Source organism: Sceloporus occidentalis, unplaced genomic scaffold (genome assembly GCF_023333645.1).
Source record: "Sceloporus occidentalis isolate IW3139 unplaced genomic scaffold, rSceOcc1.0.p SCAF_1, whole genome shotgun sequence".
Classification (NCBI taxonomy): Eukaryota; Metazoa; Chordata; class Lepidosauria; order Squamata; family Phrynosomatidae; genus Sceloporus; species Sceloporus occidentalis.
The window spans coordinates 120,388,729-120,405,541 of NW_028316981.1; the positions used below are offsets into that span (position 1 = coordinate 120,388,729).

The 16,813-nt window shown below is 43.6% G+C and overlaps 1 protein-coding gene across 1 annotated transcript in view; it reads left to right on the forward strand.

Annotated features, from left to right (window-relative positions):
• The window catches only part of LOC149322050 (dynein axonemal heavy chain 9-like), a 261,190-nt gene that overhangs the window by 25,637 nt on the left and 218,740 nt on the right, over positions 1-16,813 (forward strand). Inside the window, exons 9-10 of the mRNA XM_089533794.1 lie at positions 4,068-4,241; positions 11,294-11,501. Of these exons, the coding sequence (XP_089389920.1) occupies positions 4,068-4,241; positions 11,294-11,501 (382 nt within the window). The remainder of the gene's footprint in view (positions 1-4,067; positions 4,242-11,293; positions 11,502-16,813) is intronic.

A 16,813-nucleotide genomic window follows, 5' to 3' on the forward strand; every position in this document is an offset into this window, starting at 1 on the left:
TGAATTCTTTCAGTTTAACATTATTTTCCTGGAAAAAAAAAGAAAGAAAAAAGAAAAAGAAAAAGAAAACCACTTTCTCTCATTCATTTATTTTTTCTTATTTGACATTGTCTTGTACTTTCCCCCCTTTTTAGGTGGCTTCAGATATGAGGAAAGGAGGGATGTAAGTTATGTGAGCAACCATAGTTGATTTCTTTTCATAAATAAGGGAAGAGGTCATTGCTGAAGTGGTCTAGAAGAGAAGCTGGGACAGAAGCAAAAGTTCTTTGGAAAAGCTTCAAGTCCAAAGTTATATAAGGCAGTAATTTTCTTTTTAAAAAGCAAAGAAACAAAAAAAAAAAACAAAAAAAACAAACAAAAACAAAACAGGTTTGGTCTTTGTAGAAAATATTTCTTGTGGAATCATAGGATAGAATTATAGGGTTAAAAAGGATCCGAAGGGCCAGCTAGTCCAACCTCTGTCATGCAGGAATAAACATCCAAAGGACTCTTAACAGATGGATATCTGTTTAAAGACCTCCAAAAAGGAGAGCCCAACACTTTCCAGGCCAGTCTATTCCAATGCTGAACATGTCTCATCATCAGGGAGTCCAGATTTTTAGCTGCAATCTCTTTTCTTGTAATGTGAATCCATTTGGTTGTAATTTGAATCCATTGAATTTGAATCCATTGAATTCTTGTAATTTGAACCTATTGAAACAGGAGAAAACAGGTTTGCTCCATCTTCTATATAACATCTCTGCATATATTTAAAGATGTCACCTCTCCAACTTGGGTTGAGTGGGCAGTGAATGCTGGGTCAATCTGTTTCACTCATTTGCCTATACCTCAGTACAACCCTCAATGTAGATGGATCTCTCCATGCAGTACTACCAGTAGAAAAGAGTTTCGGACATGAGGAAACGAGGAATGAGAGCTATTTTAATTTCAAAGGAGGTAGGAGCCTACAGAATCTTTGATCATCTCTGTGTGGTAAGAAGAGAATATATATACCCCATACTATCTACAGGAAAAGTATGAAGCTATTGTAGGTTGGTTGTCATTAGAAATATCACTGTTCCCTGGTGGAAATTGAATAGCTTCAGTGAAATGAACTCATGTCCTCAACTGACTTGCTGTGTTGGAAAACCAATAAATCTGGGGGAAATAATCCATAAAGAATCCAGTGAGAGTTGGAGGTTGGATAGTCAGTGATCTTTGGGTCAGTGCATTTCATTTACCAGCCTACCCTGGTGTACAACCCTCATTATAAGTGGATTTCTCCTTGCAGTGTAAGTAAGACAGCTAAGATCCACTGCAGCAGATCCAGGGGCACATATTCTGCCCTTGGGGCCCTGTCAGGGGAGGGCACACAGGAACTCTGTTTGCCTTTAGTGCTGACATAATACAATGTTTTATTCCATGCTGTATGAAAATTGTATTTGAGGGAGCCATGAATGTTTTTTGTATATGACAGTAGCCATCTAGCAGCAGAGGAAGCCACAACATTTTCTGACCATCTTTTAAAATATATTTATTAACAGATAACTTTTAATAATATAAAACAACATATATGGGAAAATATACACACAAACTACACAACTAATTATACGAACTAATACACTACACAAAATAACAGCAAAAAAAAAAAAAAAAAAAAGAATATACGGCGGCCTTTGCCTTATGTGGGGGAGCCATTCCGGACCCCTCCCCCCCACGTAAGGTAAATACTGTGTATGCTCGAGCCCCATTGAAAATGTGCATGTGGTGCGGTGTGGCACATAACCATTTCCTGTTCCATCACACAGCTTTCAACGTAAGCTGAAAACCACGTATAGTGTGCCTGCATATGACATGGGCACACTGTATATGACTTCCAACTTACTAGGTGATGGTTATAGTTATCAAATTCTACTTCCTCTAAATATGTATATAAGATAAACTTCTACATGTTATTTCATTTTTTGTTGTTGTATGCCTCCAAGTGATTTCCAACCTATGGTGACACTAAGGCAAATGTATCATGGGGTTTTCTGGGGTACAGAGTGTATGACTCACCCAAGATCACCCAATGGGTTTCCACAGCCAAGCTGGGAATCAAAACATGATATCAAAAGTCATAGTCCAATGCTCAGACCACTACAACATGCTGGTTTTTATTATACTATTCTTCATATCCTAAAATTACTGCCCCCCTCCATTTTTTCCATAAAATCAAATATCATTTCCCATTTTAAAAGAATTATTAACAGACATCCCTCTGATGAAATTTATTAATTTATCCATCTCAGCAAGACCATACAATTTTATTGACCTTTCTTCCTGTGATGGGGTGATCCATAACCTTCGACTTCTATGCATATTCTAGCAGCTATACCATTTACTGGACAATTCTTTTCTAGTTTTCTAGTTTTCACTTCCAGTTTTTCTGGTCAGTTTTCAGCTGATCTTTTTTTTTTTAAAAAAGGTTGTGGGGGTAGGAGTCAAAAGAACTGAGGTATGTATTTCGAGTGATACTACTGCTCCAAAAGTACTGTATATATTCATGTATAAGTCTAGAAAATTTAGTTTAAAAAATTGATCCCAAAAACCTGGGTCAACTTAACCATGGGTTAATGTAAATACGTACTGTACTTCAGCTCATAGAAAAGGGAAACATCTCTTGGTGGTTGGCAAAAGTGTAATGTGTCCTGGAAGCAATGACCTCCCTCTACTCTTTCATCCATCTAGCCTTTAGGGTGAGCACAAACAGTTATGCCTGCCAGAATTCTGTAGGTTCTTTGGCATCGTTTTCCTTTGCTTCATCAGCTCCTACGTTTTACCCTCAGCTTATCCACGGATCATATCAAAATCCATAATTTTGGCCCAAAACCTGATCTCGACTTATGCATGAGGTTGACTTATAGTCAAGTATATACAGTAATGCTTTACCCCAAATATTTAAATGGTGGGAAGGGTTGGGGGAAACTTGGGGGCTACAGAAAAGGGATCAGGGCTGTATGTTGCCTGTATCCCACTTCTGAAGTAGCTTTTAATTGTATGCAAGAGTCAGCTGCTGCACCTCATGAAGGTCTCACAGATATAGTACCATGAAAGGTAGAAAGTGGCATCCTGCTTCTGCAGCCAGGCTGATTATGTGTGTTTGGAATGTGCCCCTTGTTATTGGATTGTTCTACTAATCTTACTTTTTGATATCTGACTTGTCAGTAAGTTATGCCCATATGGTCAATAGTTGTGTCAAGACGTCTGTTGTCAGTTCTGGGACAAGGACACATTATATTTAAATAGAAGCTTGCAATGATGGATGGAGAAAGACATTGCTATGCATAGCTTGATGTGAGCCTCCTGCTGTCTTTAACTAATCAATGGGATTGTCTAATTGTTTACACAAGTTTAATTAAGTCTGATAGATCTCACATCAGGCAGTTTCCATCACAGATAATTATTTGTTTGAGGACATAAGAGTGCTAAGATAAAATTGGGGAGAAATAGAGGGAACTGGAAGAAAATGGAAGAAACTAGATAAAATCATTCAGATTTATTCTTAATGGGATGATATAGCTGATATAGGTCAAGGGGATGGGTTTTGCTTGTTTAGTAATAATGGATACTTTGCCACTTAGGTAGCCCATGGATGTGGATATTCCTCCACACCTCACCTTGGAGAGGTGGGGCTACCACATGTATTCCTTTTCTTGACTAAACAGATCAGAGGAGAACTGGTAGACAGGATGAAGGGAGTGATAATTGTCTTTTTACAGCAAGGCAGGGTCCCAACATACCTGAAGTAGACTATTGTAAGACCTGTTGTGAACCGCTTTGATCTGAAGGAAAAGCGGTATACAAATAAAAATATTATTATTATTATTACTATATTGCTTTACTATTTTATAAGCCACCTTCAGTCCTAGTACTGGGAAAAAGCTGATTATAAATGAATAACAGGAATAATAAGTACTAATAATGGGTATTAAGATAATGATAAAAGTCTGAGTTATTACCATCTGGGCAAGTGGTTTCAACAGGCTTATCAAGCTTAAATGATTATTTGTGCTTTAAATCTCTTTCCTCAATGTTTTGATTGGCAGCTTGTTGACTACAGGGTTGAATTCAGTAAATGGTGGGTGACCGAGTTCAAGAGCATCAAGTTTCCTTCCCAAGGAACTGTCTTTGATTTTTACATTGAACCTGAAACAAAGAAGTTTGAGCCTTGGTCCAAATTGATCCCCAAGTTTGAATTTGATCCGGAAGTGCCATTACAGGTAAGTGTTTGTGCTTTTTGTAGGTGATAGATAAAGATAAACAAAGATGTTAGATGCTAGGAGTGTGTAAACATATTGTCTATGTTAATTTGTGTTTATTATCACTGAAGTGAGAAAGAGTAAGACTGATACTATGCTGATTAGAACAGCCTTGCAATTAATTGTTAAGGCAGTGGTGACGAACCAGGTCATTTGTGTTTCTATCCTGTCCTTTTCTGTTCTGGATGATAATACATGCAATTCTGCTTCTCCCTTTGTCTATCTGTACTATAATAACTGGACAAAATCCACTCAAGATATATTGTTCGCATAAAGCAGGGAACAAATATCCTTCCAATTTTTGAACTGAAATTCCCATCAGGCTCATAATTGGCTATACTACTGTCCTGGACTGCGGCCAGCACATACACAAACCAACGCTGATAGTGATGGCTCAGCAAGATTGCTAACTAAGAGCTGGGAAACAGTCTACAGACCTTGGAGTCCGAGAGAAGCAAGCCACAAACAAAGCCAAGGTCAGGATACCAGAGGTCACGGAAGTAAGTTCGGTCAAAGTCAGGGCAGCCAGAAAGTAGCAGTAGTCCAGTTTGTTCCAAAGTCGTAGGTTCAAGGCAAACAAGGGTTCATGAAACAAGGAGCCAGTGCTGACAGCAGTCACAATGAAAGATTCTACAATAATCTCTGGCAAAGGGTCGGCGTTCTCCAGCTGCTTAAATGAGAGACACCCTCATGCCGCTGGCATGGCGGTTCCTGGGCTCCGTAAGGGGCCCTTACTCCACCAGACCTCCCTCCAGAGAGAGAGCTCTGGCGGAGGAAAGGCCTCGAGGGAGCGCAGGACGGCGGCGTGCCAGGTTCTGGGCTCCCTCATGGGCCCTTCCTCCACCAGACCTCCCTCCGGAGAGAGAGCTCTGGCGGAGGAAAGGCCTCGAGGGAGCCCAGGATGGCGGCGTGCCAGGTCCTGGGCTCCCTCATGGGCCCTTCCTCCACCAGACCTTCCTCCGGAGAGAGAGCTCTGGCAGAGGAAAGGCCTTGAGGGAGCCCAGGACGGCGGCGTGCCAGGTCCTGGGCTCCCTCATTGGCCCTTCCTCCACCAGATCTCCCTCCGGAGAGAGAGCTCTGGCAGAGCAAAGGCCTCGAGGGAGCCCAGGACAGCGGCGTGCCAGGTCCTGGGCTCCCTCATGGGCCCTTCCTCCACCAGACCTCCCTCCGGAGAGAGAGCTCTGGTGGAGGAAAGGCCATGAAGGAGCCCAGGACGGTGGTGTGCTGGGTCCTGGGCTCCATCACAGGCCTTTGCTGGTCCTGAGGTGTTTCCCTGGGACCCTCAGAGGCCGGCAAACTCCGGAGGACGGGGACCAACGACTCCCGCCGCTAGGCGCCATCCTCCGAGGCATGTTTGCCAGCCTCTGAGGGCCCCAAAGGGACCCTCAGAGGCCGGCAAACTGCGGAGGACAGCACGCCGTCCTCCGAGGTCCATTTGCTAGTCTCCGAGAGTCCCAAAGGGACCCTCAGAGGCTGGCAAACTGTGGAGGACAGTGCGCCATCCTCCAAGCCCCTTTTGCTGGCCTCTGATGACCCCAAAGGCACCCTCAGAGGTTGGCAAACTGCGGAGGAAAGCTCGCTGTCCTCCGAGGTCCATTGGCTGGTCTCCGACAGTCCCAAAGGGACCCTCAGAGGTTGGCAAACTGTGGAGGACAGTGTGCCGTCCTCCGAGTCCCGTTTGCCGGCCTCTGACAGCCCCAAAGGGACCCTGAGAGGCTGGCAAACTGCGGAGGACAGCGCACCATCCTCCAAGGTCCATTTGCTGGTCTCCAACAGTCCCAAAGGGACCCTCAGAGGCAGGCAAATGCTGGGGAGAGGAGCCTGAGGCTCCCTCCCTCTGAAAAGGGTGAAACCCCCACCCCCTTGGGTGGAAACCCCGCCCCTGGAGGGTTAAAGCCCCGCCCCCAGCACCCATCCCCCTTCCTGGGGGTAGAAGCCCCGCCCCCAGCAAGCAAACTGTAAAAGGTTCACCGTCACTGTACTAGAGCATTCCTTCTGTGGAGAGGAATGGATCTGTCCAAGTACTGAAACCAAAAGGCCTCTGAATGGCTATTTTAAATACAGTGCGAATGCGTTTTACGTGGATGCAGCAAATGCGGCTTTCAGCATATGCTGAAAGCTGCACCGGAAAAACCCCTCGTGCCCTGGAAGAAGTAATGGGGCTTGTGCCCGTGGTGTGTGTCACCGTGCTGCCACATGCCACAGGTGCAAGCCCCATTACTTCTAATGGGGCTCCAGGTCTAGCAATTCCCCTTACACGGAGGGATCTGAAATGGATCCCCGCATAAGGGGAGGGTGCATTGTAGTGACTTCAATCTTGTTAAGTCCTGACTGGACTATACCCATTGAGCCAAACTGATTTACCTTCATGTCAACTCAACAGTTGATTCAATAGATGGTTGTGGTGGTGATGATGATGATGATATTTATTTCTATCCCATCTTTTCCCCAGACTGAGACCCAAAGAGGCTAACAACAATTAAGACATCATTAAGTATCTAGAAAACACCAAAATTAAAACAAGATTAAAGAATAAAAATTAAAACCTGATTAAAACATGTATGATTAAACACATACACACATTCATACACCAGCACAGCAGTTAGCAAAATCCAGCATGTTGTGTTAAGAGGAGCCTTATATAGTCACTTACTAATTGCCTGCCAGAATAGAAAAGTCTTTGCTTGTTTGCCAAAAAAAAGTTCTCTGGAATGGGAGTTCCAGATCCTGGGGGCAGGCACTGAGAAGGCCCTTTCCTGTGCTCCCACCAGGTGCCTGTGAGGGTGGTGGGACAGAGAGAAGGGCTTCCCCCACAGATCTCAAAGCATGAGCTGATTTGTAAAGGGAGAATGCAGTTCTTGAAATCACCCAGACCTGAGCCAGGTAGGACTTTAAACATCATAATCAGCACTTTGCATTGTGCCTGGAAATTGACTGACAACCAGTGGAGCTGTCCCAGGGAGTTGTGCAATTTCTGTAGTCATCTCCAGTGGTAATCTGGCTGTGGCTGTTTGGACCAGTTGAAGAATGATGGGAGTTGAGTCAAACATTCCACATCCTTGCAGTAAAGAATAATTTGATACGCTGAGAGTGCAAAGCACCTTTGCTTTTTGAGAGCAGCAGATGCAGTATAATAAGTAGAAATGGTGTGTGTGTGCACATGGACATTCTTTTTTATTATTATTATTATAATAAATTTTATTTCTTAAAAACCAACAATACATTATATAAACATAACATCATGTTTGTACATTTACAACCTAATACCACAGTTCATAAAAACAATACAATACATACATTTAACATCACCCCTTCCCAATATCATCCCCTCCCCCCATTACACAGAAGAAACAAAAAACAAAATATCACATACATCAAAACAAACTCAACAGTCATTGACAAACACAAATAAAATTTCCTTCCTGGATTCTACTACGTGCTTCCCTGAGCTATGATATCTTTTTCTTCCTGCTAATTCCAAATATCATTTTAAGTACCAGTTACGTAACCTTGCTAACACCTTATTTATACCTCAAAATATCTGTCAATATTATTCTTAGAACCCTCTGCTACTTACAGGATCTTGCGAATTATTGAAAATAAGAAGATCATTACATCATGTGTGCACATGGACATTCTGATAATCAATAATTCTGATAGGAAACTGTTATCCAGACTTATGCGTTTTATTTACTGATTTTTGTTTTAAAACCAATATTTGTATGGGTGGAGAATTAAAGATTTTGACCACTTGTCTTAATTAGTAATGTGATTTGACATCTAGTTATTACAGACAAGTAGATTTATCTGTACACAAATAAATGCATTTTCATTATCTTGGAAACTTTAAGATTTGGGTGCCACAGAGAACAAAATTTACTTGGGGGAAAACATAATGCCACAGAGAAGAACCTGAGCTCTCTCACCTTAGCCTGAGGCTCTCTGCTTTTGTTCCAGTGGGGAGGTTGCTCCTGCCTATTGGTTTCTTTGCTTAATGAATGCAAAAATGCCTGGCATAACAGGTTTCATCGAGTGGTGGAATGAAATTAGGGCTAAGAGAAATAAGATAGCAGTTTTGGCTCATTCATTACTCCCTAAAGGAGTGTGTGTGTGTTTGTATACTATATGTGTATATGAATTTGTTGGGAATTTGTATCTAGCTCTTGTAGGCAGTATTAATACAAAGGAAGGTTGGTGTTGCATTTTTTAAATAAAAAAACTGGGTGCTTTGTGGCATCCTGGAATGTATTGTGGCATCCTCTGACTTAGAAAGTAGAATTCTAATTTTTCAGGCTCAGGGTGTTCATCAGGGATGCTGGCAATGTAGGCATTTGTTTATTTTGGTGTTATCTAGTATACACAACATGCTTTTATTGCTCTCTAGGGTCATGGGAAGATTAAAATCTCAAAACAGGGTCACAAAGGCAAAATATTGGAGAGCCATTGCATTTCTCAGATGCCTTTTCTCAAGGCCTAAAAGATACTTTGCAAAGTATGTGCATACCTGACCTATACTGACACATAAGAGCTTTTTATTTGCAAGGGGTTCTGGGCTCATGAATCATTATACTTGTGACTGAGAATTTGTAGTTGATCCAAGTCAATGCCAAGTGAGATGGGTGACACTGGTGACTATAATTACTGGCATGGTTCAGTGAAACAGAAAGCAGGATATAGTTCTGTGAGCTCTGCAACTTGGACCTCCTTATTGATGAATGTCTTAGAGTGTTTTTGCTAACCAACCAAACTTACATTGAAAAAAAATTTGTGGGCATTAATGATCCAGCCCAATTTACATGTTGCTGGTCACATTCTCAAAATGTGCCATGCATTTAATTAACCATGTGTTCATGTGCATATACAGGTTGACTCTCCCTTATCCAGAATTCCAAAATACCTCAAAATCCAAAATTGTCCACATGGATGGGTGAGATAGTAGAACCATTGCTTTCTGATGGTTCAGTGTACACAAACTTTGTTTTATGCACAAGATTTTTAAAAATATTCTATAACTTTACCTTCAAGCTGTGTGTATAAGGTATATATGACACATAAATATTTTTTGTTTATTATTGGATCTCAATCTCATGTATGTATTTGTAAATACAGGTACTCTGAAGTCCAAAAAAATCCAAACTCCAAAACACTTCTGGTCCCAAGAATTTCAGATGAGGGAGACTCAACCTGTAGATAGTGCCACCAAGAACGGCTTGGATTCTTGGATCATGGGCTGTGGTTCTATGAAGATGGACGGACTTCTGGCAAGAGATGGGTGGCATCTCACACCAGTTGACAAAAACGTTTTTGCCAACAGTCTCAAGAATTTGATCAGGAGGGCTTAAAACTGAGTTATGTGAGGGAAGGAGACAGTTTTCTGGAAGGCAAAAGGGCTGGAGAAAATAGTCAAACAGACACAGAGGGAACAAGGCAAACAGTGCAAGGACCCAAAAGTGGGAGGCAAAAAAACTTGCACAGGCAGCAAGTAAAGGGAACACGTGGTCTTAGATGTCTCTACACTAATGTAGAGCATGGGAAATAAGCAGAGCATGGGAAATAAGCAAGATGAACTTCAAGTCCTAGCACAACAAAGCAAATATGATATAATAGGCATTACTGAAACCTAGTGAGATGAGTCTCATGATTGGAATGTAGGAATACAGGGGTATAACCTTTTCAAGAGAAATAGGCCAAACAGGAAAGGAGGAATAGCCTTACATATCAGGGACATTTACACCAGTGAAGAGATCCAGGACATCAATCCTGGAAGTCAGATGGAGAGCATCTGGATAAAAATTAAAGGGGAGGGAAACAACAGGGATGTTATTGTGGGAGTCTACTACAGACCCCCAAGTCAGATGGAGGAATTGGATGATGCCTTTCTAGAACAGATGATCACACACTCAGAAAGGAGAGATGTAGTAGTAATGGGTGACATCAACTATCCTGATATTTACTGGAAGTCAAACTCAGCCAAATCCTCAAAGTCTAGCAAATTCCTCACTTGCCTTGGAGACAATTTCATTTTCCAAAAGGTGGAAGAGATAACTAGGGGGTCAGCTATTTTGGATCTGATCCTGACCAACAGGGATGGCATGATTAATGGGGTGCAAGTGGTGGGATCATCAGGTGGAAGTGACCATGTTCTCCTGGAGTTTGTTATACAGTGGAAAGGAGAAGCCAGGCATGTCAGACACACATTCTAGACTTTAGGAGAGCTGATTTCAGTAAACTTAGAGGTGATCCCATGGTCAGCAATACTAAAAGAGAAGGGAGTTCAGGACGGATGGGAGTTTCTTAAAAGGGAGATACTGAAGGCACAGTTTCAAACAGTTCCAATGAGGAAGAAAAATGGGAGGTGTCTCAAGAAACCAGGATGGATGACTAAGGAACTTTCAACCAAGCTAAGTTTTAAATGGAACATGTATAAGAAATGGAAAAAGGGGGAAGTCATCAAAGAGGAATTCAAAGAAATAGCAGGCATGTGTAGGGTTAAAGTCAGAAAAGCTAAAGCGCAGAATGAACTCAGGCTTGCTAGAGAGGTTAAGTACAATAAAAAGGGCTTTTTTGGATATGTCCGCAGCAAAAGAAAGAAGGAGGAAATGGTAGTGCCACTGTGTGGAGAAGATGGCAAAATGCTAACAGGGGATAGAGAAAAGGCAGAATTACTCAACACCTTCTTTGCCTCGGTGTTCTCAGAAAAGGAAAAGCGTGCTCAACCTGAGGATAATGGAGCAGAGGTCTCTTGTGGTCTTGTGGTCTCTTCCAACTCTACAATTCTATGATTCTATGACTCTACATTACAAGATTACACATCCATGACAATTTTTCTTCATTGTGGATTTTTCAAAAAGTAATGTTTTAAACAGTATCAATGATGATAAATGACAGCCTGGAGGACACGTTCTAGCAGCTGCCATATTGTTTCACTTGCTGATGACATATTTCTGGTTTACCTTGCCTTGTTGTTTGGAGGGTCAATCTAAGGCTCAGTCTAAATGCCATTTTCCCTTCAGGCATGCCTGGTACATACCAGTGAAACCATACGAGTGCGCTATTTTATGGATCAGCTCCTGGAGAGAGGCAGACCAGTCATGCTGGTGGGAAATGCGGGCACAGGAAAGTCTGTGGTTGTAGGTGATAAACTGTCCTTGCTGGATTCTGAAGAGTATCTTGTGAAGAATGTTCCCTTTAATTATTACACTACGTCTGCTATGCTACAAGGTAAGTTAGCACATAAAATGGTAAAGAACAAAGTAAAGCAAGAAGACAGTTACTAAAGTAAATAAAAATGTGCTATGAGTTATTTAAAAGAAACATTCCTTTTTTAAAAAAAATGAAAGGTCAGAAAAGATTTTTGAATGCATGACAGAATGTAAATACTGAAAATTGTTGTCATTCCTATTTGTTTTTGTTTTCTTTCTTTCTTTTTTCTACAAAAATCAATACATAGAACAGAATTATTACAGCACAGAGAAGATGGAATCCTTTATCAAGTAGAAGAGTGATCTAAATATAAAGGAGAATTTAGATTCTGGAAACATGTTATATTCTCAGTAAAGTAGAAGAGAAGAGAACCTAACTTGAAGCTATAGCTGCAAACTGTAAAGAAAGAAGGGTTTTCTTTAATCTTTGAAGCAAGAAACATGCCAGAAAATAAGACCATTTGGACACTCATGGGCTAAGTCATAAGACATAGTAAGGATCAATTGTACAATTTTGTTAAAAAAAGTAGACTAGATAGATTCATTGGAAGAATCCCAGCTAAACCTCACGTGGTCAAGATATGCAACCCGTTAGCAATAATGTTCTGAAGGGAAAAGATTGCTCCATCAGTACGTCTTCATTGTTGCTGTAATTTGCCCTCAAGTTGATCTCACTTTATGGCAACCATATGAATGAGAGGCCTGCAAGAGCCCTGTTCATCAGATTCTCTGCGCAGACCTTGCAAACTCAGAGCCATGGTTTCCTTGATTGAATCAGTAAACCTCCCTCATTTCCTACTGACTTCCACTTTACCAAAATTAATCATCTTTTCTGCTTTGCTTTATACCAGTGGCTTCACTATTGGGTTGTGGGGGTGGTGGTGGACCGCACCGGGTAACAGCACACTAGGGGAAGTGACACCTGGTGAGCATCTCCTGCACCTTCCTTATGTGCGTCAGGGAGAGTGAGGGCCCTGTGCTCCCCCTGTCCCTGCTCCATGTGGCTTTACTTCAGAATAAAACCTTGCAGGACAGGAGGGAAAGGATCCCCGTCAGGACAGGGAGTTGGGCGTGTGCCCTTTTGGCTCCACCCCAACGCCCCATCACTAAAGCCCCATTCCCTGCACAGGGTAACACCCAGGAGTGGAACACCACTGTCTTATACTAAGCATATTGTCTTCAACAGTAGCTGAAATCCACACAGAACCATTAAATGGAACCAATAAGTTATTGAACTATGTTACACTTTTGAAGACATCCAGTGAATAGTCTTGCCAATGCTTTGATGTTCAACTGCAGTGCATCTCAGACTGATCCATGTCACAGCAATTTTGCCCCCAGTAAGAGGCAATTTTCTCATTGTATCTTCATTTACTTCAGTGCTAGTGTGATTAAAACAGACTGGAAAGAATTGTCTATTTGTGCTGCTATACACAAATTGACTTTTCATGAGGTAAGGTATTTCTGTGGTTTGACTTTTCTGTGGCAATGTTTGATTTGAGCCTCAAATATTGAGATTTTTAAAAGCTTTCCACAGCACATTTGTTTGGCTGTAATTGAACATGCTAGTTAAATATTTGAGCATTAAAGCCAGTGCATGTGGAAACAGGCATACAGGTAATTTCTAAATTCTGCAGCAATAGAATAAATAGGTCTAGCTAGAAATAGTTGGTGATGGAGAATGCTTTAGGCACATTTTCTCTTCCTACAGCTTCTTCATCCTTTAATCATCCCAACTAGAAACATGGTCACAATTTAATAAGTACTATAAAGCATGAGGCTTGAGATACCATGTTTCATATGTGAAATACCCTGAGGTGACTATACATCAGGGGTAGGCAACCTTTTTGAGCCGGGGGCCAGGTTGCTGTCCCTCAGACAACTGGGGGGCTGAAGCCAAAAAATTTGTCTCCAAACCGGGACAAATGTAGGACAGATGTAGGACATTTTCCAAATGTAGGATATATTTTTAAAATGGAGGACATGCAAAAAAAGTTGCTGCTTTTTTAGGCATGATCAAAATGGAGGACATTTTGGCATTATTCCTAGACAGATAGCAGAAATGTACTTCCCTTTCTGGCCAACCCCCCCTCCCCCATTCCAAAACACACATGACAGCGCATTTGAGCATTTCACATGGCTTTATTTACCATGGGTTCTTGCAAATTTAATAGAATCATAAAATTATAGAGTCGGAAGAGACGCAAGGGCCATCCAGTCCAACCCCCTGCCATGCAGGAACTCTCAATCAAAGCATCCCCGACAGAGAGGCTTATTGCATATGCATACTGAACATGTCAAGGTGGTTTAACAAGAAGTGGATTTGCCCTCGGTTAATAAAAATACAGAAAAGGGAAAATAAATGCACACAGATGGGGCCAAGAACCCACTCAACCACAACCACAACAACAATACACAGGGCAGGAAAAGAAAAAGGCAGACACACAGATGGGGCCAAGAACCCACTCAACCACAACAACAATACACAGGGCAGGAAAAGAAAAAGGCAGACACACAGATGGGGCCAAGAACCCACTCAACCACAATCACAACAACAATACACAGGGCAGGAAAAGAAAAAGGCACACACACAGATGGGGCCAAGAACCCACTCAACAACAATACAGGAGAGGAAGATACATGTTGGAAATGGCTACCTACCTCCTTCTCTTCCTTTTCATTTTCGGCGCCAAAGAGCACCCGGAAATGGCCCTTTTCCCTCCCGCTGGCCCAGGAGAGGCTTGAGCTCAGTGCTCCTCCTCTTTCTCCTCCTCCTGGGAAGCCTCATCTTCCCATTGAGGCTGGCCAATGGTCAACTGGGGCTGGAAACAGCCCCGTCCCCAGCCTTTTCCTATTGGCTGGCCAGCCTCAAGGGAAGGAGCTGCTCTTTGTGAGCCCCGTGCGTGCGTGCGCACACAAGCTGGGCAGGCAAGGAACTCCCGGGGGCTGTGGAGGTGGAGGAGGTGGGTGGATGGCCGGCCGGCCGGCTGGCTGGCCACATAAGCAGCCAAAGGCGCCGCCGCAGTTATGGCGGTGGCGACGGCGACGGCAGGACTGGCCTGGGGCCGGTCCGAAGGCCTCAGCGGGCCTAATCCAGTCCGCGGGCCGTAGGTTGCCGATGCCTGCTATACATCAATGTTCACATGTCAGTGCTTTCATTGTTAGTGTTACTGCAATCTGTTCCATATACTGAACACTTAAGGGGTGTGTATCTGTCCAGTATATCAGGACATTTGGGACTGTTAGGGTTTTTCATATCTTAAAGTTTGTAGGGCCCAGGACTAGTTCAGAATCTAGGAACCTGTATTTGTATTGTGGTCTGGATTGTTAATAAAATAATAATAATAAACTTTTTATTTATATGCCGCCCTTCCTTCGATCAGGGCGGCTTACAACATGTTAAAATACAACAAATTAAAATACACACTAAAAAATACACATAAACGAACAATAAAAAAGCCCCATAGCCCAACCTCTTGGCCACGAAAGAGGAGGGAGGCCCACAGGATATTTATTCGGGGAATGCCTGTTGGAATAGGAAGGTTTTAAGGTCCTTCCTAAATTGGGCCAGGGTAGTAGACGAGCGGAGCTCTGTGGGCAGCGCATTCCAAAGGGCTGGGGCAGCTATGGAGAACGTCCTCCGAGAAGTGGAGGTTAACCTAGCCCCAGGCACCTTCAGTAGCTGCTGCCCAGTCGTTCTGAGGGTGCGAGGCGGAATGTACGGGGAGAGGCGGTCCTTTAGGTATCCTGGGCCCAAGCCATTTAGGGCTTTATAGGTAATTACCAACACCTTATATTGAGCTCGGAAGCGAATGGGCAGCCAATGGAGATCTTTTAAAACCGGTGTTATATGGCTGGTCCTGGGAGCACCAGTGACCAGCCGGGCTGCCATGTTCTGCACCATTTGCAGCTTCCGAGTTTGGTATAAGGGTTGCCCCATGTAGAGTGCGTTGCAGAAATCCAATCTTGAAGTTACCAGAGCATGTACAACAGTTTCTAGGTCCCTCTGGGCCAGGTATGGGCGCAGCTGGCGAATCAGCCGAAGCTGATAACAGGTACTCTTGACCGTCGCATTCACCTGAGCAGTCAGGTGAAGCGACGAGTCAAGAAGCACCCCCAGACTGCGCACGGAGTCCTTCACAGGGAGCGTGACCCCGTTCAGGACAGGTGGAACCACCTCCATTCCTGGACCAGGAGAACCTATCACTAGTACCTCCGTTTTCTCTGGATTCAGCTTGAGTCGGTTTTCCCTCATCCAGCCCATTACTGACTCTAGACAGGCCACGAGAGGAGGGACGCCATCCCCAGTCACTGCATCAGTCGGAGACATAGAGAAAATGATTTGGGTATCATCAGCGTACTGATAAACCCGCGCCCCATGTCTCCGGATGATCTGTCCCAGCGGTTTCATGTAAATGTTAAATAGCATGGGAGACAGAATGGCCCCTTGAGGGACCCCAGTTTTAAGGGGCCTCTCATCGGAGCACACGTCTCCCAGCTGCACCATCTGGGACCTCCCGGAGAGGTAGGAGCGGAACCACTGGAGCGCAGTGCCCCCGATCCCCACCTCTGCCAGGCGTCCCAGAAGGATACCATGGTCTATGGTATCGAAAGCCGCTGAGATGTCCAAAAGCACCAGCAGGGACACGCTTCCCCCGTCGATGCTCAGACGGAGATCATTGACCAAGGCGACCATGGCCATCTCAACCCCGTAACCCGCCCGGAAGCCAGTTTGAAATGGGTCTAGATAATCCGTTTCATCCAAGACCGCCTGAAGCTGGATAGCAACCGCCCTCTCGATCACCTTTCCCAAAAATGGTAGCAGCGAGACAGGCCGATAATTATTGTGTACCAGGGGGTCGAGGGAGGGTTTTTTTAGGATCGGTTTTACAATGGCCAATTTAAGATCCGATGGAAATAGCCCATCCCTCAAAGATGAATTAATTATCCGGCGTAACAATAATGTTACCACCGGTCCCCCCTGGGCCGCTAACCACGAGGGACAGGGATCAAGAGAGCAGGTTGTCTTCCGAACACTTCCAAGGATCTTGTCCACATCCTCGGTACTCACCAACTCAAACTGATCCAGTTTAACATAGTCCACGGAGGCTCTGGACACTTCTACCCCAGGTTCTGCAATAATGTCGGCGTTCAGACTTTCGCTTATACGAGAAGTTTTATCCGCAAAAAAGTCGTTAAACAAGTCACAGCAGGCCTTAGAAGGATCAAGGATCTGGTTCGGGGTGGAAGGGAGCTGAGTTAGCTCCCTAACCACCCTGAACAACTCTGCCGGACGCGACTCAGCGGACGCAATACGAGCACCATAGAACG